The sequence below is a fragment of the Chiroxiphia lanceolata genome, chromosome 2 (assembly GCF_009829145.1).
Source record: "Chiroxiphia lanceolata isolate bChiLan1 chromosome 2, bChiLan1.pri, whole genome shotgun sequence".
NCBI classification, from domain to species: domain Eukaryota; kingdom Metazoa; phylum Chordata; class Aves; order Passeriformes; family Pipridae; genus Chiroxiphia; species Chiroxiphia lanceolata.
Genome location: NC_045638.1, coordinates 79,253,312 through 79,276,378, shown reverse-complemented (window position 1 = coordinate 79,276,378; position 23,067 = coordinate 79,253,312). Strand labels below are relative to the sequence as shown.

Below are 23,067 nucleotides of genomic sequence, written 5' to 3'. Positions count from 1 at the left end.
AGACAAGACTGATAAGATGAACACAATCTAAAATGCCAACATCTACTTTTAATAAAAATTAATTTTGTTTTATCCCATCATAAATATGCATGTTTATGCATTTCACATACACAGTTATATGTAAAAGAGCAATACCTCAATTTAAATTAAAACAATATTTAAAATCAAAAGGAAGTATGCTAAACCCAATTTCAAGAAACATACTTTAATGATAGCATGAATACGAGTGATGAGGCTTTCAGTAACACCCATTATGCAATGAAATCGGGGTCATATTCCCACTGACTTAATTGTGGGTTTACTTAGTTTGGTATCAAGTGCCCCAACAATCTTCTGCTCATTTCATCACTTGTGGTAAGAATAAAAATATTTCTGATTAGAGACTCCTTAGTAAAGAACCAAATAAAAACTTACACCTTATGCTACAGCTGAACCAAAAAAAAAAAACAAAACCAAACAAACACACAAAAAACCCTCCAAAAGAATAGACAATTTATTATGCCAAAAGACCTAGAGCCAACTTCTGTCATAACAAATCTATGCATAGTCCTAAACATGCTGGGAATTTCTCACTAAGCATTGTTTAGGTATGAAGGAAAACAGAACGAACAATGCATTTGATAGTTTATAAATAATCATTTCAGGTATTTTTGAAATAATAGCTTCAGATACTTTTACAGTTCAGAGAACAAGTAAAGAAAGAAACCAAACAGAGTGCTTATCACACGGAAACGTTAGTAGTTAATAAGTACCCATGTTTCCATGTGACTAAATGTATGAGAATTAATGTCACACTGGTTTGCAGAATTGCTTATGTGTTTATTTCTAATTATGTTGCTTAACAGTCACCAGTAAAGCAACTCCACTTGCTACCTATCTACTGGATAGGTGACTATTAATAACTCACAACCAACTTCTCCCATCTACCACAAGGAGACCACGACAAATTAATAAAAACTCTTAAGGACATAAGGAAAACAACATAGATATGACAATAGCTTACTTTTTATTTTGCTGTTTCAGAAACATCCAAGTAAGTTCCTGCTATAAGATAAATAAATATCTCCACTTGTTCCTATAAAGTGTAAAGAACATTAATCCACTCTGGCAACTATTCATCCTAATACTATAACCTATCTGTGCATATTTAGACAGCATGAATTTTCTTTGTAACATTGTCATTATTTTGTTTTAAGATAGCCAACCACTCAAGCAGTTTCTCAGTACTCACTGTTCCCTTACCCTCGATTACTATGAGTAGCATGCGTATAGTGTTTGCATGCTACATGTACCTAGAAAACATAAAAGATAAAATCTCATCATCAAATATATTGTGATTTTCCCCTTACTACATAATTCCGTATTCTAATATTCTTTAACTACATATAGAGAATCATATTGACAATCGTACATTATTGATGGTACACATTTTATACTAAAAGCACTGTTTCTAGTAAAAGCCTAATATCTCACTATCCTTCTCCTTACTCTGTAATCAGGTGAAAAGCATCAGTAATTTACTATTCTTGACAGAACACTATGGCCCTTACTTTCAGGTCACTATGCTCTCACATTTTGTGTAGAAGAAAAAGTTGTGTACACCTTAGGGGGGATGTACACAAAATAAGGAAACCAGCAAAGCAGAAATAATACATGCAGATTTTAATAAACCCTTTGATCCTACCTCTGAAAACACTACCTGGAAAATTAATTCAAATTTTTCTGCATGTAATCATTGCACTGCAGACTGAAAGCTGAGGGAAACAATGAAGAACACAGTAATTTAGCAATACAGTACAGCTGAACCAGGAGTCTGTGATAATCAGCCTGGGAAAACTACAGATTCACTCACAGTAAATAAAAGAGTCGAATACGTGTTTATTCAAGGACCTGACATAGCTAATTGCTATCCTATTAGGTAGAAGATTAGACAGGGGGCAGACTAATGTCACCAGCTATGAGGTATAAAACTCAAAGACAACACTTTCATAGAGAATGACAAATAAGGTACTACGGAATATATACTTTCATTGATACTTTCCTTCTGTATATTAAGAAAGAAGAAACAGTCCATACAGAGAAATATACTGAAGCTATTTGTTGCTATTCTATAATTTACTTAAAACTGACTATAATTTCTTCTAGAACAATTCAAGGGTTTATTGCTTTGAAATTAGGGTCAAAAAATGGAACTGTTGTCCATGTCATATGATATTACACTCTATCTATATGGTTGTCACTCAGTAATGTTTGAAGATAAGTGTAATTCTCCAAGTACACTCTCCAAGTGTACACTCCAAGTTTAATTTAATTAGTATAATTTTTAGAATCTTATCGTTAATATCGTATGAAATCTTTCTCGTTAATTAAGCAATATTGGAGGTCTGCATTTAGTAACTCAAGTAATTCAATATTAGAGGTCTGAGTTTAGGAACTCAAGAGTAGCATTGAGAAACTAAGTATCAGGGACAAAAGAACAAAAATGTATCTCTGTAAGTTCTGAATGGCAGAAATCAGAAAATGCACAAAAGGTCTTGAGGTATACAGGCTGTAAACACAAGAAGCAATTTAAAGTATTGCCAATTCTGATTCATTTAAAATACTCAAGGATGTATCTAAGTATGTCATTTGTTGCAAGAACTGGAAATTTGCTTATGGATACTTATCATAGAATACCAGGACGGAAGGGACCTCAAGGATCATCCAGTCCAAACTTTCTTGGCAAAAGCATAGTCTAGATAACATGTTCCAGAACTCTGTCCATCTGCATCTTAAAAGTGTCCAATATTGGGGAATCCACCACTTCCCTGGGGAGACTATCCCAATGGCTGGTTGTTCTCATTGTGAAAAATTTTCCCCTTGTGTTCAGCTAAAATCTCCCCAGTATTAGCTCACGCTCATCACCTCTTGTCTTTTCCATGCGACTCCCTGTAAAAAGGGAGTTTCCATCTTCTTTTTAGCCACGCTTTAAATAATGAAACATGGTGATAGGGTCTCCCCTAAGCCTTCTTTTCTCAAGGCTGAACAAAGCCAGTTCTCTCAGCCTTTCCTCATATGGCAGGCTTCCCAGCCCTTTGATCCCTTATGTCCAGGGGAATGTGATCTAAGCCCTATAGTACCCAATATATGAATCATACTGTGCTGATCAGCACATCAAGTCATGGGTAGGAAATACAGCTCATATGATAGGAGGTTTAAAAAACGGTAGAAGAGCAAAAAGAAGAGTAAGAGTAACCATAGGAAAGAGCATTATGGTTAACATAACCTTCAGATTTTTTGCTGGTTTGAATTTTAAGTCATCATTTACAAATAATATAATCTCACTCCAGTTTTCTTCATTTTTTGGTCTACATTTGTCTTTCCTTCTCCTTTCAGTATTAAGCACTGCATTAGGATTGCAACAGTCTCCTCAAAAAATTAAAGACAGCTATGATTATGTATACTTGGAAAAAGGCTAAACAAATAAACTGGCTAGATAGAACAACCTAGCATTAAATACAGAGAAATTAGTCACACTTGCTTAGTAATAGCTGAGGAAAAAAAAAAGGTGGTCCAAAGAGAAAAAGGAAGGCTTTACTCTCTTCATACATTATAATAAAGAACAAAGAATCAGAGCATCTTAAGCCTCAGGTTTTTGTTTCAAATATGAGGACATAACAACCTGATATGAGGATACACCAATGAGGACATACCATCTCATCAATATTGCTAGCAAAAGTGTCCAACTTCTTCCATTTTAAGTACCTACACCCAGAGGAAAATGTATATGTTAAAAAACACTAGTAAAACTAGCATCCATAAATGCATACGAAATGTAGAATGAAGTCAACCCTGCTGGCAACTTCTCCTATGTCACACTATTACGCAGAGCAGTGCTGAAGCAAAAAGACTAGACAATGCTAGTGTCATCACACTCTTCTGCTTGTTGAAACTGCTGCCTGTGATATTAAAATGCGTGGAGTTTAGTTATTGGTGTTATTCAGGCTATCAAAAATGAAAATTCCGGTCAGATCATCACCAAACACTTGGTTGTGCAAAACTCACAGCCAGGAATGAATTTTTATCTATAATAATTTGCATCCATTAGAGTGTAAGCCATCAATGGTTTGAATTGGAAGGGAACTTTAAAGATCATCTAGTATAACCCCCCCATCACAAGCAGGGATATATTTTAGAGATCAAGTTGATCAAACCTTACAAGTTCTCCCAAATATTAAAAGGCAGGCACTATATCTCCCAACTTCTCTTTTCCTGAGTCTTCATTCTTACTCTATTTTCCATGGCCTACTATGGACCCCTTGGCTTTCTCCTCTTCCAAAGCTGGTCAAACAATGATTTAGGTTCTGCCTTTGTAGCAATACTGTTTTCAATAATGTTATATGCATAAAAAAAGGCAAATATGTTACAGCAAGAATTATTACAAAGATGGAATTTCCCAGCATCTAGTATGCAAAGTCTGTAGTGTTGGTGCAACCACTGCCTGGCACTCTTCGGTGGAACAGAAGGATTCGATTTCGTTGACATGTTCTCAAAACAACTAGAGAGCATAACAGAAAAGAGAAGGGAACAGTACTGATTCCTGATTTTAGTCTCAATTTCAATCTGCTTCTTTATTTTTTTCCTAAATCAAATTTTCTGATCCAAAATTATTAATATATTCAAACCAAAGACGTAATTCCTGCCTCTTCAAGAAAATGAATATAAGGGCACACAGTAGCACAGGGAGATTGCTACAGAAAGGCATTTTTGTTTCAGGTTTTCCAGAACCATTAAAGAAAAATTCTCAGAAATTATAAAACATTAGGCAATTCTTCCAAAAATAACATTTGAATGTGGTTCTTTCCTTTACAGTGTCAAAGTAATGTTGTTTAAGCTCGAAAGATTGAAGGTAGTGTACTTGACTGCCTATTTTTATAGATTGGATTCGAAAAGCAGCTCACCTCCCAGGACCATACCAGCTTGACAGCACTTCCTCAAGCGACATGCTGGACAGTTCTTCCTACGGATTTTATCGACTATGCAGTCATTTCTTCCAGCACACAAATAGTTGTGCTGCCCTGCAGGCAAGAGAAAAACAGGATTAATACTACATTTTCTAACAGGACAAAATTATTTCTGCATTAAATGTCCCAAAAATAACTGAAGATTCAAAAAAGTATACTTGAACCATTAAAGGACTCCTTCATTTTATGCTAATTTCTGAATAATCATGTGTTACTATTTGAATATAATAACTCATTTGGCCCGTTTAAGAGTGAAACTCCCCATCTACAAAATTCCAAAATACATTAGCAGGCAGCATGAACTACTTAAATTATTCTACCAACAACATTTCTTAAGTAAATCAAGCATGAGGACAGACCAACTTGTTTCTTTCAAACTTATTTTTCCTTGAAGTTATTGTTCCTGGTTTTAAAGAACTTAAGTAATTTTTGCTTGGATTGATGTGGAGTTTCCAACAGAAAACAGAATGAAAAAGTTGGGGCAGTACAAAAATAGCCTTTAAGAAGAGTAAATTTTTCTCTGATTGAGAGGCAGTTTTGTGCTAAACCCAATGAAATACCAGCTGACCAGATGCAGCCAACACAGGCAACAAAGACAAATAGAAGGCAGCTGTAACTTTGTGGTTTAGGTTAGCTCTTAGTTATTGTTTAATTCTGAAGGACTATCTTAGAAACAGTCTGTCATTACTGTATTAAAATGGACTCTCTTAAATGAAATTAGCTTTCAGCAAAGTGAAAAATTGAATTCAGTTGATATCCTCTCATTTTTTTGAACACATGCTTCAACGATATTTCCCAATTTCTAAATTTCATTTCAAGAGAATGAAAATGTATTCTTTAAAATCAGTCACAGAAATTATCAATGAAGCATTAATTTTGAATATATAAACAGAGCTAAGTAAGTACCTAAGTAAGAAGGTATATAAATTCATAAAATAAATGAATAATAAATTCATATAAATTCAAATTAAGCCCAGGTTTACCCATTAAGGTTTAATTTTAAAATCCTGCCTGTTTGTGCACGTCATCCTCTATTCAATTTCTTAGCAGTACCTAGCATGAAAGCATGAAAACAACATCAAAAAATATTTTATTTTGAGAGCAATAAATTGGATCAAAAGCTTAAAGACAAATCTCAGATGTACCAGTATCATGCATACTTTCTTCATGGAATATTGTGGATGTGGACAGATATCAGTGCTAATCCTTTTAAATTTTCTTTGATTTCTAGATCAGTATTACTCTTGAGTTAGCCATCTGATGTCACTAACAGTAAACAAATCCAAGATGGTTATTCTACTCAGATACTGTTATTCAGCCTTCTTTATAACCCTATTCTGCCATTTCTCTCCACAGAGTAAAATGAACAACTGTTTACCCATGGCTTTTCTCTACAGAAGAAACACAAACTAAAAACTAATCCTCAAATGAAAATACAGGAGAAAAAACATTCTATTCTAACTAAAGAGTTAGTGTTAAACCATGTAAAACAATGTACTTGTTTCTGTGCTAACATTTTTAAACATAAATAATTTACTCTTACCCATAATTTTAAAAACAACTTGTTTGAATTTAGTGAAAGAAACCTGATTGTCTCAAATTAATTTTTATAACAATCTCTTTTTTTGTTTTGCTTAGAAAACATTGAGTAAACAAAAACAGTTCCCTCACCCTTTGCCTGGCATCTAAAAAGTACTTAGTAATGCAGCAAATGAAAAGAAATTCTCATTTACTTTCTCCCATTAGCTCTAATCCTGGATTCCTTCTAAGAGGAAACATTACTGAAAGTATCTGAATGAATAAAAATCTGTCTTGCTTTTGGCAGCAGATTAGTAAACAAAGCACTTATTTTGAAAATTTCTTCCTTGGGATTATTTGCAGTTTTATCTTGTCTTGCTTTGCCTTTATAAGCTGGAAAAGGAATTCGATCTTTTGATAAGCAACAACAATTCTAAAACTCCATTAGTTTAATTAAAATCTGTGAAGATTATATCAGCACTGAGGCATTCTGATGCTTTAATGTACATTTAATTTACAAAGGAATGCTTAAGTGTAGTTAAAGTTTTGTTTGTTCTTGTCTTGGGGGGTTTTCTTTGGTCCCCTGAGAGGTGATTTCTTCTGGACTGCTTTTCCAAGGAATTTGTTGAGTCTACACAACATGGTCTGAGTCCATATAACCTGTGTCCATTACAAGACCAAAAAATGGCCTATGGATTTCCAGTATGACACTAAATACTTGCAAGCAACTCACAGTGCTATAGGCATTCAAGCTGTACTTTTCCTCCCATAATGACACAGAAAAATGCTGATCCACCAAAGCCAATACCACCTCAGGAAATATTACTCTTTGAGCACCCAATGAACACTGTTTCTATATTCTAGAATATGTCAGTATTCAGGACTCACTTTTGAGATGAGTATGTGATTTGTGTACTCAACACCCAAGTGCATGCTCTAACTACTAAGGGAGGCTAAGGACTGTCTGCTGGAACAGGAAATTATTTGGAAAAACAGAAATTAACACCTTGACTTATACTGATACACTGTATTATTAGCCTGTATTATTTACATGATAGTGTTCCAATATTGCATACCTAAGATAAAGTAGCACAAATCAAGTTACAAAATTTTAAATTTGCAGTTATACATTTAAGTTTAGCTACATCTCTTAAAAAAATTTTCATACTTTAGGGGTTATCAGTAGAGCCAACTTCCACTTCAATTTAAAATGCAGAAATTACTTCTTCATCACATTGCAACCCAAAAACTGCTTATTACAAATGTAAGACTGAAAAAAAATTTTCCCATTTGCAAAACAAATCATTTGATATTCATATGTTGTAAAGTTTCAAATTAGACAAGATTTAATAATCTCTCTACCCAGTGCATACTATGCAAGAAAGAAAATCTGTTACTAGAATTCAGGCACAGTAAAATTTGCTTTGATCTTCAATAAGTTAATATTATTTCATTCCCATTTGTTTCATAAACCGTATTTAAAACTCTAATAATGACCAATGACCTAATCTTTATGATGTCTTCACCTAGTTTATTTCCTCCACAATACTAGTATGAAAAAAAAAAAGCAGTAACAAAAAGCCAAAACTCTGCCAACTCAACCCTCCCATGAGATTGTGGTGACAAAATCTCAGGCACTTCTTGGTGGTTACATTAACCACTTCCATGTTTTCAGGACTATTAAAAAACCACAGTTGTACCCTGCATTTGAATTACACCTTCATATGTGAGTTTTCCGCTCCATTGATTTCGATCTCAAGTCTCCCCAACAGCTTCCATCCCTAAGTGTATTCCATTCATTCTGATTCAGCTGCAACTTATTTGAAAAACATGTAAGGTTCAATTATATAGTATTTTCCTAGTCTCATCTGTCAAATATTTTTTTTTTATTATCTCAGTCATCTGATTGCATCTTATATCAATAGAAAAATCTGCATGAACGTACTCATCTGAAATCGCTTCTATCATTGTGCAGAGCAGGGTTCTGGGAAACTGTTACTTACTTGACATTAATATTTTAGGGGCAGCAGCCATCTGAAGGAGAGATGGTGCAAGAAGTAGAACATGTCAGATGTTTACTTAATTTCAAAATTATTGGACAATATTTAGTTAGATGAAGATGTTTGGAATGTTTTCATGGGATGCTAAAATATTTATTTGAAAACACATTTGCTAGAGCTCAGTCTTTGAGATCATCTATATTTGAACTAATTGTCCTCAATACGTGAGCATTGAAGTTACTAATATGAAGTTACTAACGAAGTATCCAAAACCCACTGTCTAGGTAAAATTACCCTTTAATTGGTCATTTGACATTCAGTATCTCTTATATTACTACTGTAATTGTAACCAGGAAAACAAAAAAAACAACTAACCAACCAAAAAACTCAGAAAAAAACAGGATAGTAGTATAATCACTAGAGCATAGGTTTGAAAGTAAAGGTTGCCATTTGCATTTCTTACAAAAATATGAACTTGGGAACTTTCTGGAAACTACTGCATCTTCAGAAAACTTCACCCAGTGTTAAGTTTTACTTTTCATGTTTACTTTTCACCGCTTTTTGAAAATGCACATGGAGGGCCCCTCTCAATGTATCAGCTTGTGATCAGCTTGGCTGAGAAAATCCAGTTTCATCTGTTGCTCAAATGCTCCAAATTCTTGTAGGATACCATTTTTCTTACCTTCCATCAAAATCCATTTGTGTTAGGAAAGGTGTAAGTTCTAATGAAACAAGCAAACACGATTTTAAGTACTGTAATGACTACTGCTATACTGGGAGGTTTTTAATCCAAATAGTGCTGGAAGTAGCATATACAATGTCTTTAAAAACTGTACTATTAACTGAGTTCACTGACATGCTGTAAGTCACTTAAAATCACTCGAGTAAACTCATGAGTTCCAGAGACTTTGCAGATGTGCAAAATATGGAAACATAAGGCTTTATCTGCACCCAGGGTATCAGATGCAGCAGTCAGTTATTTGGGCAAGTGCATCTGTGCTGAACTGCTGTAACCTTGCACAGAAGCAAAGCACTGATCTGTACACTCTCAGTTCCTCCTATCTGCTAAGAACCGTACTTTCTCAATTCTTTTTTTCTCTCTCCCATATATGATTCTGTCTCCCTGCATCTCTCTTAATTTGCAATGCTTTTGTATAAAATCATCAACCTCTGGAGAATTCTTCTTTGTAGAACATATCATGATGTTTTATTTAGTCTAGTTTTAGATTTCTGCCTAAAAACTGCAGATATGTATTGAATCTCTTTGCAAATTATTTTACTGCCAAATGTCTCCGAATGTCAACTTTTTGCTTCCTGAATGCTAGCCTCAAGGTTTTGTTCAATAATTTTCTAGCAGTAAGTTTTACTTCTTATAATTTTTAAAAAATGGGTTAATCAATTAATTAAATTAACTCATTTTTTAAAAATTATGTTTATTAAATCAATTAATTAAATCAATAGGTTAAAAAAACCAAACAAACAAAAACACAAATGAATTCCGGAAGCCCACAATAACCAGGGGTTTAAAATTTAAAAAATGGAAAATAAGTTCACCTATATACCTCAACTAAATATAACGATGCAGATGTAGCTTTTTAGTAAAACTGACTTCTGGAAGCTAAGACAAAGGACTGGGCTAGTCCTTAGCTTGTCGAAAACCTGACTTGTCAGAGAAATACAGGGTAATCCTTACCCTGAACATGCTCTGACAAGTCAGGTTTTCCACAACTAGGCAAACAGTCCAGCCTAATAAAATGGGAAGCACAGCTAAATAGACTTTTGCCCAGATCTAAATGTAACACTCTTCTATTTACACTTTTTCAATATGCAAAACAGCAAATGTGGGTTGAATTTACCTCTCACTATATGGGTTTATGAGCTTTGGTCTTCGACAACTAGAAATCTATACTACAGAGTTTGTAATACTGAAAATGCTCCCTTCATGTCCTTGTATGCTATTATATGCCATTACAGTCTCCAAGATTCCACACATCTCAAATAACATTTTTTTTTAAATCATTTAATACCAATGTCATTTCTGTGGTAATGTTTTCTCTAAAAATAAAAAAGTCACTGAACAAAAACTTCAGACGTTAACCACCTACCCAAAAAACACATCATCCTGTAGCTAGTGGGGAACTCAGTCTCCATTTCCCTCTTTGCCCACTGAAGTAAAATTCTCATTTCCCAAGTCTTAAGCAGGTATCCTGACTACTACTCTGTAGACCATATTGACATAAGACCTGCTATTCATGCAAGTCTGCTTACAGCAAAGAATTTAGGATTCAATGGACCAAAGAGGACAAAGAGTGATAGCAGAGTAACTTATGAATATGTTCCCTCCTAGAGTCTAACTGAAATAATGTGGAATTTCTTTCTTCATAATAATATAGTTCAAAGTGAAAGCAATAAAGAATGATTTCATTCCAGGTAATCCAACTGTATGGTCAGGGTAGAATAGAGAGATTGTTTTATTCCCTTCAGGCATTTGGAGAGGCCAAACATAACTCCTATATCCTGAGAGAGTGCCTTTACTAATCTATGTACTCTGCCGTGGGGTTCAAGATTACAACAGGTATTAGTAATTCATCTTTGTGAAATTAGTCTTTCATTCATTTGCCTTACTCACATGTGATGAAAAAAGTGTTGAGTAAAGATATTTTGTTAAAAGAGAATGTAAAACTCCAAAATGTTCATTGCTAAGTTAAACCTGATGCTTTCCTATAGTGTATTTTGCTTTGGTGAACATATTTACAAGTAAGTTTTGATGTTTGACAACAAACTTTCAGTATTCTTCCACTCCATTGACTGCTGGTTTTAAGCAGGTACTGTTACAGTCATCTGTCAGGTTTTTTTGCTAAATGGACAAAACAAAGTTGATTTATGTAGAAGGGAAGCACCATTTTCAAAGCACCATGTACCTTGCACTGTTTTCCTTCTAGTCAACAAATTACTTTCAGTTTCTCCAACATCTCTGATTGACTCTTTCCTTCTCTTGTAACCTGATCTGAAAAATCTTCCTGCCTTTTGCTGTGAATGCTGCAATACCATTGTCTTTTTCCTTCCAAAATCAATTCTCCAAGAGAGCAACCTGTGCAACTTTTTCATGATATCTACAAAACAGAGCAATTAAATGTGCCTATCCTGTTTTAATTCATTTCTGGACAGAGGTAGAAGTTACAATCCTTGTGGTTTTTTATCTTTTTACATTTCCCTGCCTGTTCCGTCACTTTCAACAAGAAAAACAAAACAAAACCCACAGAAAAACAAGATGAAGCAAAATTAAGTAATAATTCAGAGAAACTATCATGTGCAAAATTAGGAATGTTGTTTCATACTGATTTTCAGTTGGTTTGAACAAACTGTTTACCACTGTAACAACTTGAAACTCATAAGGTCTTTGAGTCTAAATATGGGAACTGACAACAAACATTTTCCACAGCTAATACCATTTAGGAAGAGATGGTGGCTTCTACAAGTAAGTATTTTCAGTTCTTTTTATGGTATTTTGTCACAAGTACTCCTTAGTCATAATTTTTAATTAACTACATCACTGCTATAAATATGTAAAATGATGGAAGTGTCAGCATTGTTGTCAGTAAGGGTCTATTTCTTACAAACACAGAATATGGGATTTGGACACAAAACCAACTTTAAAAACGCACCAGCTATTTCAGAAGTATACATTATTAAAGTACAATTTCTTCTTCTTTTGATCCCTGAGTATGATATTCTTTTATCAACATAAGCTTTACATTTGCATTTTAGTCATCCCATTATTCTGATTTTACTTGAAGTATCATAGCATATTGCCATGATAAGTTTTTTCGTATATATTTTCCTTATATTCCTTGACTTGTCCTACAACTGAACAGTGGGACAGGGTCACTCGTAGTAAAGGTGTATATGTAATAAAGGTAGAAAAATCCAGAAACATTAGCAGCAGAAAAAAGCAATGTGCAAAAAATCCCCAGTTATTGCTGCCTGTTGACTGAAACACCTTAGATTGATTTGATTCTATTTGAGTAATTAGATTCTAAAGCATAGACATCCATCAAAACAAGCAGCATACATTGCCTTCTTGGGCACAAGAGCAAAACAGGCACTTCAGGATTCATTTACCTTGAGTAAATGTCTAAATTTTGGTTCTTTAATAGCCTATTGCTCTTCAAAGGACATTTCAAGAGATTAGCCCAAATACAGATGTTCACATTGTAATGCCTACAGCTAGGTGAAACAAATCTCAAATAAAATATTGTCTTTGAGGATAAGGGAAGATGCAATCACAACAATAGGACAAGAATAGGGTAATATTCTGCTGGACCTCAATGTCCACATGTAACTCTTCCTATGTTTTAATTGCAAAAGACTCCATGTTATTGCAACGTCCTCAGATGTTAACTGACATTAAGCAGCAGCTTAAATGCAGAAGTTGTGGCTAAGAAGTATAACCAGGAAACCTCTGAAGTGCAGTCATATGTCGCTATATCATTATTTGCATAATGGCAAATTGTAACATACCATCTGTTAAGTCTTTCCATTTAGTGGTTTCTAAAAAAGCACTCCTTACTTGTAGTACATCATGAGTACTGTGGAACAGATAAACAGCTTAGGGAGATGGACAACATAAACCCCAAATTTATTTCTAACAGATAAGTTTTACTATAAATACTTATATTTCATATACTTATGTTATATAATCTATAAGTATTTTAATACTTAAAATATTATTTTATATATGAAATAATATGATTATAATCTATAATACTTTATATATAATACTTAAAAATAAGTGATACTTAGAGAGAATTTTATATGCTTATGATATTTCTTTTATATGCTACATAAACATATTAGCTACTCTGGTGAAATCAGTGGGATCATGTCACCAAATGCAGACAGCATACATGCTCAGCCAACACTTCTTTATACTCAGTGCTGAGAAATAGTTACTGCAGCACTGTTAGAGTATTGCTATTTTCACCCTAAGTATGTATTAAAAATAAGTCAGTGAATTTCTTCCTAAAATTTCGTTTCTATCCATTCGCTATAAAGTGAACTTCAGATGAGCAGCTCAGGTTACTCACATTGGGCACATGTGAAATTAGTCAGTTGCTGGTGCTCTTTAAAGTATGTAGTTTTACACTACCAGGGAATAACTAGTATTCCTGAATAGATGTTTAAGATAACACCTGAAAAGATGTTTAAGATAATATTTGATACTGTTTCTAAAATACTGTAAAAAGATAAACGAAAAAATTTAATAATTGACATTTCTGCAGCTGATTGTGTTCTATGCCATGTCTATTAGGAAAACACTAGTAAGTCATGTAGGAAGCCCAGCATTAGCACAAGGGTCAAAGTACCAGAAAAAATGCTACCTTAGCTCACTCAATCATTGTGCCTCATACAAATCCATTCATCAAACTGCTGTTTATCAAATAGCTGGACAGCAAATATTTTTGAAGTCAGAAGTATGATGAAGATATATAACTACATATCAGATGCAGATTTTCTTCTTTTCCTGTTCATGATGCAAATTCTTTGAACTCACAAAAGTGACATTTTCCACTTGTATTACTTTGTATATTTGAATTTGAAAATACACTTAGGTTATTGCACAGTAACATAATTTGGTCCCATGCAAAATAAAAGAACTTCAGTAACATTAAATCTGTCATACTGAGTGAAAAGCATTTTTATCTCTCAGCTTGCCAAGTGTATGCTTTGTGTGTTTGTATGTTTTCTATTTCATGAAAATTTCATCACTATAGGTTTACAGTACATGCTGTACCAAATTCTGTTCCCAAGATCCAGTCTGAAAAGTTGGATTAAAAATTAGAAGTCCCTGCAGAGTTATGAGACAGGTGTTAAAGGTTCCTTTTTCTCCTCATTTTCACAGCTGAAAAGGTGTCTGTGGTGTTGCATTTCTCTTTGTTTTCAAAGAGGATTTTCTACTAGTGGTTGGTCTTTTTTTTTTTTTTTTTTTTTAAATACTTGGCATGTTGTGTCATTTTACATTCTTTAGCTATGGAAAAGCACAATTGTTTAGACAAGCAATTTTCCTTATGCATATTATTTCACTACTTACATAGTGAATCACACTGTCATCACAAAACTGCCTATCATAACACTGGTAAAATTTAGATAAACTTTATCAGAAAGTTTGATTGAAGTCATGAACAGCCTTCTTACTGTGTAGGGTAGCTCATCATCAATTCCTCCACCGTACCTCTCCATACACAGATAGTGAAAACTCTCATGGAAATCCTACTTTCTGTTTATCAAATTCAGATCTCAGAGAGAGGCAAAGTTCACACTTGGTCAGTTAAATGTTACCTACCACACATGCTTAAGCTTGTTCCCTGATGCCATTGTCTGCAAAGAGTTGCTTACTCTGAGCTTGAAGCACATATTAAAACTAGAAAAATTTGCTATTCAATTAGTTGATCAATTTTGAAATAGGTTCCCAGGTTTAAACAAACCAAGAGGTAGTTTCTGACCAACTTGCAGTAATATCATCCATTCAAGTTGGCCTCAAACTCTTCGGGTTTGGGCAAATGTTTTTCCTTAGACATTGATAATATAAACAAACTGCACATATAAATACAGAACAAAAATGAGAAGTGGAACTTTATTATAGGAAAAACAGGACCTGAAATTTTTCTCAGGATTTCGGTAATTTTAAATTTTAATTTTAAAACTACTGCAAAGGAGGCACTTTCAGCAAGAAGGCAAGAATGCAGGCTACAAAGAAACCACGTGTTAGCAACAGTGTAACTCCAGAATCCCAAAACTCTAAACATTGGGTTCCTCTTCAGGGGTAGACATTTTACCATGGTGTCCACAACCACTTTGATCATAATTACCCTGCATGGTTTTACATGAAGGAATTTTTTAAGACATTACGAACGACTGTTTGATAATTTAGTGCTAAAAATCTTCATTCTCCTAATGCCCTGTTAGAAATATTCTCCTCTATTTTTTGTTGCCATGAATGAGGTATACTGGTAGCACTTAAATAATGCCTGATCATCAACAGCAAATTACTTTGCAAACATAGTAATTCTACATACTTGAAAGCATTTTGGATATTATTTCTGAATTCTTTTGATTGCCAACTACAAACTTCTCGTCGCTCTCAGCTCACTGATAAGGAAAGGCACTACCCCATCAAAATACTGAATCCAATTTTGTCTTTTCAAATTTCTTAACTGAATATAAATAACACTAACTTTTGTTATTTTCAATATACTTAAAGGAGAACTTTAAAGCTCTTTTGAAAGCCTTGCAATTTGTTTGTTCATTAAGTGAATCTACAGACTGGCAAATCAGTTATTTGTAAGAGTCCACTGGAAAATGTACCACCTCTAAATGCAAAAAAAATCTTTCCTAAAAAAAATGCCACTCTAATATCTTTGTCCTTTTTCTTCTACCCACTTGCAATATTACCTTTTTTTCATATCTGCTGTACTACAGGTTCCCAAAAAAATGATTTGCATTTTTGTTTAAGCTTACTTCAAGATTCTGCCTGAGAAAAATACATTTATTATATCAACACCAACCTTTTCTTCATGTATATATAGACACATATGGGGAACCAATAACCCAAAAGACAGTAAATATCTACAAAATCATATATATATTTAAGAATTCAGTGCCAACAAACCTTCTAAATAATGTTTGTGATCCTCACACAACTCTGACCTCCTGTTAAGCTACATGTGTGTCTACTAGTTGCATTCATATGTATGATTAAATCACAATTAGTATAGAAACATTTCTAGGTTAGCCTACACAGTTTTAAATGATTGTTCAGTCTGAGTATTTTAAATCAGCTCAAGTTTCATTTCAAAAACATTAGAGATGGAAAAAACAGAGTTTTCTGGATAACATAACAGTCCATTTTATCCAAACAGAAGCATTTAACCAATACAGTACACACACCAGGGAAGGTAAAATAAATGGCATATGAACAGGACAATTTCTGTGAAAAAAAAATTACAAAAATGACATAGACTATTTGATTTGAAAAAGCCAACACATCTGAAATCACAGAAGTAATTAAGATAAATGACAGACATTTTCCAACAAATTTAATACTACTATATTATTTACTTTCTTATCTACACACTTTGAATAATCCATGAAAAAACTTTAAGAGATTTCTATTATCAATTTATATGCCTTCTTGACATTTACCATTAAAATACTTCTGGTAAGCAATAATAAGATATGTTTTTGAGCAGGTTCACCTACTGCACAAACACAAATGGATACTAAATTAGGAAAGAGAAGAAATCTAAAAGTGATAGAATCAAATTCAAAGAAAAAATTGCAATATTATTTTACAGGCGAAAAGCAAAAATAAAACCTATTTTAAAATATGGTACTCATATATTACACTACACTCTGTATTAAAACTTCAGCTTCCTGACTTTTTAAAAAAAAAGTATATGGTTGACGTAGCAAAACATAGCAAAAAAATGTGAAGCCAAACCAAGGGACCAGCTAGCACAGTCAGTGAAACTTTAACGTACTCCTGAGACTTGTACTCTAGAGCCTTGCAGCCTAACACGTTTCTAACAACTTTCTCATGAAATCCATTTGAATGTATTAGAGAAAATGCGGTACTAGCTCAAAAGTTCACCTAGACCACCTAGTCCAATGTTATCACTTTGCAAATATCTAGTATGTTAAAGGAAGAACGTGAGCATAAGCTTAAGGTAGAAAGCAACAGCACACTGAAACAAAAATTCTAATGACATTAGTTCGCTAAGCTTTTACTTTTCCAATTTGGAAAGTAAAAAACTCTATAAAGCTGAAGAAACTATGTATCACAACAAGAAAATACATCATACAATTTTATTATTTGAAGGGATCCTATCCATTGTAATAATGGTTTTGTTAAGTATATGGAACAGAAAATTGAATATCCTAGTTCTGACAGGATCAAATAAAAATCAAAAAAGGAGACAAAGTACAAAAAGTAGAAGACTTTGTTGTACTGCTTCATTTGTTGAACTATATAAAACAGTCTACTCTTGTATTAATATTTAAAATCTCAGTGGACAAGGTATATAAAACAATCCAAAAAGAAAATAATAAACATAGGTATTGCTACTGATTTACTAAACCTACAGCTTGAATTTGTAATTTAACGGCTATTTAGAAAAAAATTCAAACACAATTATTGTTTTTATTACTTGAAATAGTTCAGTGAAATTTCAAATACTTCCATGATTCTCAGGAAACCAAAACTCTGCATCTTGCAAGCAAGAAAAATTCCATGACTTCAAAAAGAGAACAAAACCAAAATAAATTCTTATCTGCTTATCATTAGTTCATATTTGCAATATTTTCCTTTGAGCAGCATTTACACTTTTTAAAACAAATTGTGTAATACACAACATTTTTATGAAACTACCTGAAATGACTAACTGATAAGCAGTAATATAGCATTTAATAGCAAATAAGTAAAGTAAAACAAGTAATACTAGAAAAATCAAAAGTGGAATAATTTTGTCAGTATTCACTGTAATATTTAAACAGTCAACAAAACAAAAAGAATTTACTACAGTGATAATACTTATAAAGACGAACAATAAATAAACAGTATGTCCTTAGCAGTGCCTAGAAGTTATATTTCAGATAATTAGGAACAATGGCATTATATAGTACCTTCCATTGCCCTTTTAAAGAAGACTTTACAGCTTCCACAGGTAAGTACTCCATAGTGGCAACCAGAAGCCTCATCACCGCAGATGAGACAAATCTTCTGGGGTAGTGATTCAAAACTGTACTGAGAACTTTGGCTGGTTTCTGTATCTGGCCTTCAAAAGAAAGAGAATTAAGAGAAATGAAAGATCTGGCATTGCATGGTTAACTACTTACCTGTATTGATCAATTTTATACTAAAAACTTTATTTTAAAATTTGTAATCAAGCTACAGAAGGACAAGAAAAAAATAAAGTATGACTGCCTTTCAGCGTAAGGGTTTGTCTCTACTATGCATTATAGGAAAGCAGTGGACAAAAAGCATAAAGTTATATTTTAATCCATTTAGCTTAAAAAGGTATAATCTAGAAACTTTTTGCTAAAATGTTCATCTTCCTCAGATCAACAACTCTAGTGAGTGGAGTCATAGTGACCGATACTCTTTTGTCCTGTACAGAGACAGAATCAGATAGAAGTCAATTGAATTTCAAAGGCCTCTTTCACATGGGAAATAACTAAATTTCATCTCAGCTAGAAAAGTCTTTAACAATCCGTTTACCACCCCCCATTCAGCTGCAGCATTCTCAGTAGTAACTAACTCTGATGGGGATATATCAAGGATATTTCCAATTTCTCTCCATCAAAAGGCACAGACTAAGCAAGGTAATCACTGTACTCAGAAAAAATAAGGGATTTCTGCTGAAAATGTAACATTATATGTACGTATTTTTGCACGTATTTCTAGGTAACAAACATCTCGCCATGATAGCACGCAATTTCATTCTAGCAAATCAATATAGAAGCGTTTCGGTTTTCTTTTTTTGTGTGAAATCAACTGGAGTTTTTTTTCAAATCGGAAATAAAGTTTTGGAAGACATTTAGGTATTGATGAATATGGTCTCGCTGCCATTGAGGGCAATCTGGAGAACACTGCGCACCCCCTTTCTGGAGCCGGGCACTGGCTCGGTCATCGGACGGCACTGAAGCACCGCGGCGACAATAAGCCATCGTCTCCTGCAGCGTTACCGCGCCTGAAAGAGCCGCGAGGTGTCCGCTGCTAAACTGACACTGTGCCAGTCTCACACCGCCCTAGACACCCCGGCGTGCTCGAACAGCGAGGAGAATGGAAACGGGGGCTGCAGGTACTGCCTAAAAAGCCAAAAAGGCCTTAGCCGAGAGAAACTTCGCCCATCCTTGTCTCGGCACCCCCGGAGCGCCCATCCCGCGGCACGGTCGCCCCTCCGGAGCAGGATGCGCGGAGTTTTCCCGCCGCTCAGCGCGACCCCCCGGCCCCGTCCCTCGGCGACCGCCCCGCCCGCTGCCCCCGTCGCCCTCCTTACCGCGCGTAGCCGAGGTAGGGCGGGCACAGCTGGGGCAAGCCCTCCTTCAGCACGGCGGCCGGGAAGCCCAGTGGCTGATGCCCGTTGAGCCCCAGGGCCGGGTAGAGCCCCGGCGGCGCGGCTGAGGTGGAAGGGAGGCTGTCGGGCGCAGCCGGCGGCCCATAGGCGCTGGCCAGGAGAGTGGGCTCCGCCTTGTAGAGGACGCACTCCAGTGAGGACTCCTGCCCGGCCCGCGGAGCCGAGGGGTAGTCGGAGCAGCCCGCCGCGGGGGTGGCCCTGCCGCCCGGGTACCGGGTGGCGAGGCCGAGACCCTCCTCTTTGATCTTCAGGACGGGCTGGAAGTCGCCGTAGGCGAAGGACCCTTCCTTGGCATCCCCCGTGGGGAAGCCGTACCCCGGCAGGTCCGGGGCGGGGGGCGAGCATCGCGGCACCCCGCCGCCCTCGTACTCCGCCCCGTCCAGCAGCTGCCGCGTACGGGAGGCCAGGAAGGCCGAATTGAGGGGCAGGAGCGGTACGTGCAGGTATTCCTGCCCCGGGTCCCCTTCCCGGGACCCGCCAGGCAACGCTCCAAGCCCCGGGACATCGTCCTTGGGGGCCGCGGCGGGACCCTCCGCGCCGCCCCCCGACGGCAGCTTGGCGGCAGTCAGGGCATCGCCGGGAGGCCAGAGCGGAGCGGGCCGCGGCGGGGGCTGCGACGGACCGGGCGCCTCTGGGGCCGCTTCGCTCGCCTTCTGCGAGGGGCCGCGGCTCATCGGGCCGTCGGGCGCCTCCGCTGCCTCCACCTCGAAGAACGACCAGGGCGCCGCGGCCACGGCGGAGCTGGCATGAGCCGTGGGAGCCAGAAAGGTGTCCAGGACGGTGTCCAGAGAGTCCTTGTCCGAGAGGGAGCCGCTCCCCGGCCGGTAGGAGAAGGAGTCCCGGCCCTTCTCCTGTCCCAGCTGCTGCTGCCGCGGCTCTTCCTCCTCCTCCCCTTCCTCCTCCTCCTCCTCCTCGTCCTCCTCCTCGTCGCTGCTCTTGGGGTAAAGCAGCCCGTCCAGGCAGATGTCAATGGGCTCCACTTCCCTGCGGAAGGGGTCTCGGCCGGGCTGTCCTTGCAGCAGGACCGCCCCGTCTCTAGCAGGCGGAGGCGCTGTGGGCTCCTTGGCCTTCACCTCGGTCATGCTGGCGCGGGTAGCGCTGAACACCGACGAGTCGGCGGCTGGGCAGTGGCGGGGGGCGGGCGGCCGGGCGGTGCAGGATGCGGGCGGCTCTTCACATCCTCGACGTGCCCGCTGTGGCCGCGGCACAGGTCCCGCTCACATGGTGCTGCTTTCGCGGGGGCGGCTCAGCCCCGGTCTCTGCCGCCGGGAGAGGGGTGACACGAAGCCGGGGGCGGTGCAGCCTGGAGAGGAAAAACGGTGACAGCGTGTGCGGGGGGCAGGCAGGAAGGCAGGGTTCCCGCCAGGCTCTGGCGGCGGCGGGCGGGATGCCGCTCGCTGTCCCCCGGCTCCGAGCTCCGCTGGTCTCTGGACTGCTTCCCACTGCCCGGGCGGGCTGGCTGCCGGCTCCACGCCCTCTCGTCCGCCCCTCCCTCCCCGCCCCTCTTCGCCGCCAGCTCGGTCCCTTACCAAGGGTCTGCGCTGCAGGGCACGGGCTCTCCCCTCCAGGTCCCACCTCTTTCCGCTGCCTCTGGGCACCGCGGCTCCCCCAGCAGCACTTCCACCGGCTCCACCTCCACTCCGCCTTCCCCTGCCTGTCCTCCCCGTCGCTCGCCGTACGCGCATCCCTCTCGTATCTCATCCGGCACCCTGTGCCTTAGGTCTGCGCTTTTTGACCTATCCTGGCATTCTCTCTGTCTTCTCATCCCTTTCCCTCACCTCTAGGGTCGGTGCTCCGTCCTCTCACTTGACCATCCGCAGAAGTGCAACTCTGGGCAAGAGGTTATAAGGCTCTGGTTAGGTCGCTGTTTTGGAGAGCAGAGAAGAAGACAAGCTTTACTTATCTGCAGTTGACAACAGTATAGTCTTCCTTTTGTCTGTTTTTCACTGTTCCCTTCAGACGTTCACTGTAGTTTTTCATGGTTGAGATCTGTTACCAATCCTCTTCTAGGATCCATTTTCCAGTAGCAAAGAAACCGAGGCATTGTAAAGCTCTTTAAATTACATTAAGGGACCTCAAAGCATCCTTTGCTCCAAGAAGAACAATGTCTTTTCTACAAAAGGTTTGGAAAGTGGGGCATTCTTTGCTTCTAAACTTTAATTACTTCATCAGGGGCATGAGAGTATGTTGAAAAGGGACCTGGTTTACAGGAGCTGGCTGGCCAGCCTGCATATAGCAAGTTATAATTCAACCCAGGTTAGTTCTGACCAAGAAGCTGTCACCAGCTAATTGCTGCCTGGTATTTTGTGTAAAATGATGGCTTTGTGGCAGAACCCATTCAGCTCAATAATACAGCTACTAACTGAAGGGGAAGAAAAAAGGCAACACAACCCTTAGTATATTTTCATTATATAGAAATCCAGAAAAGAAACCTGTGTTGAAAGATACGAAGAATAGATTGACGGAGGAGTAGTCCTCGTGACTTTCAGTGGAATCAGTATATTTCTGATATGTAGAGAAAAGTATGCTGTTGCATGATTGACTGTGATCTGTAAGTATAGCATGCTTTTCTGAAAAAAAATCTTTTTTCCAAAAAACTGTGATCACCATGAAGTAGTTGCTTTTGTTATTTTACTTTCAAAACATTTTCAGACTGAATAGGGCAACTTCTTGGGGAAAGAAACATAACTATTTGAAATTATTTCAGTAGCATTTGAAATCATACATGGCAAGTTTATAGAAGCAGTGGCGTCACATAAACACTCTTCAATGTGGTGTGTAGTTTGTTCTTGGTAAAGTACTACTGGCTTATAGACTGCTTTGTGAGTCTGCCTTTCATTCCTTCAAGAATAAACAGAAGAAAATCTTTATTTTTTCAGTATTTAAAAGAATTAAGACAATGCGATAATAACTAACATTTTAAACCTCAGATGTTATGTGGGCACCTCTCTATACATTTAGGGGGTTCTACAGAATAATGCACCTCCAAGCATACTTGTTATTAGGAGTATTTCTCGAACAGCAGTATTTCACTGTAGATATTCCAGGGAAAAAAACTGTTTGAGCAGCAAGTACCGAGACTTGAAGATGTTTTCACAAAACCTGTCAGTGGAACCAATGTAAAAAGAATTATTTGAGGAGCTACCCAGTTCTGTTATGACGTGACATTGAACAAATAATTTGAAGTGCTTTTCTGGTTACCAAATTTCTCTTTTTCATGCTACAATATTTCTCTCTTCTCCCAAACCCACCTTTTCTCAGAAGGGAGAGAAGTTCCTCTCCAGTACTGTTCATCTCCATGCTCTTTTTGGTTTTCCCCTGATGTTTTCATGCTTAGTCAGCTAGTTGTCACGCTTTTTTATTGCCACTGCCTTTCTTTCTCATCTCCACTTCCCTATATGCACCCAGCAT

General features: G+C 37.6%; 1 protein-coding gene across 2 annotated transcripts in view; it reads right to left on the bottom strand.

Moving 5' to 3' along the window:
- The window catches only part of PGR (progesterone receptor), a 37,906-nt gene extending 16,686 nt beyond the window's left edge, over positions 1-21,220 (bottom strand). The window contains exons 1-4 of one of the 2 annotated variants that reach the window (XM_032680565.1): positions 21,186-21,220; positions 19,579-20,959; positions 18,203-18,354; positions 4,941-5,057 (exon numbers count right to left, since the gene is read on the bottom strand). In XM_032680565.1, coding sequence (XP_032536456.1) covers positions 4,941-5,057; positions 18,203-18,354; positions 19,579-20,738 — 1,429 coding nt within the window. In that variant the 5' untranslated portion in view covers positions 20,739-20,959; positions 21,186-21,220. Of the gene's footprint in view, positions 1-4,940; positions 5,058-18,202; positions 18,355-19,578; positions 21,015-21,185 lie in introns of those variants that run through there. The other variant, XM_032680564.1, reaches the window with a different exon arrangement.
- Between the last annotated feature and the right edge of the window lie 1,847 nt (positions 21,221-23,067).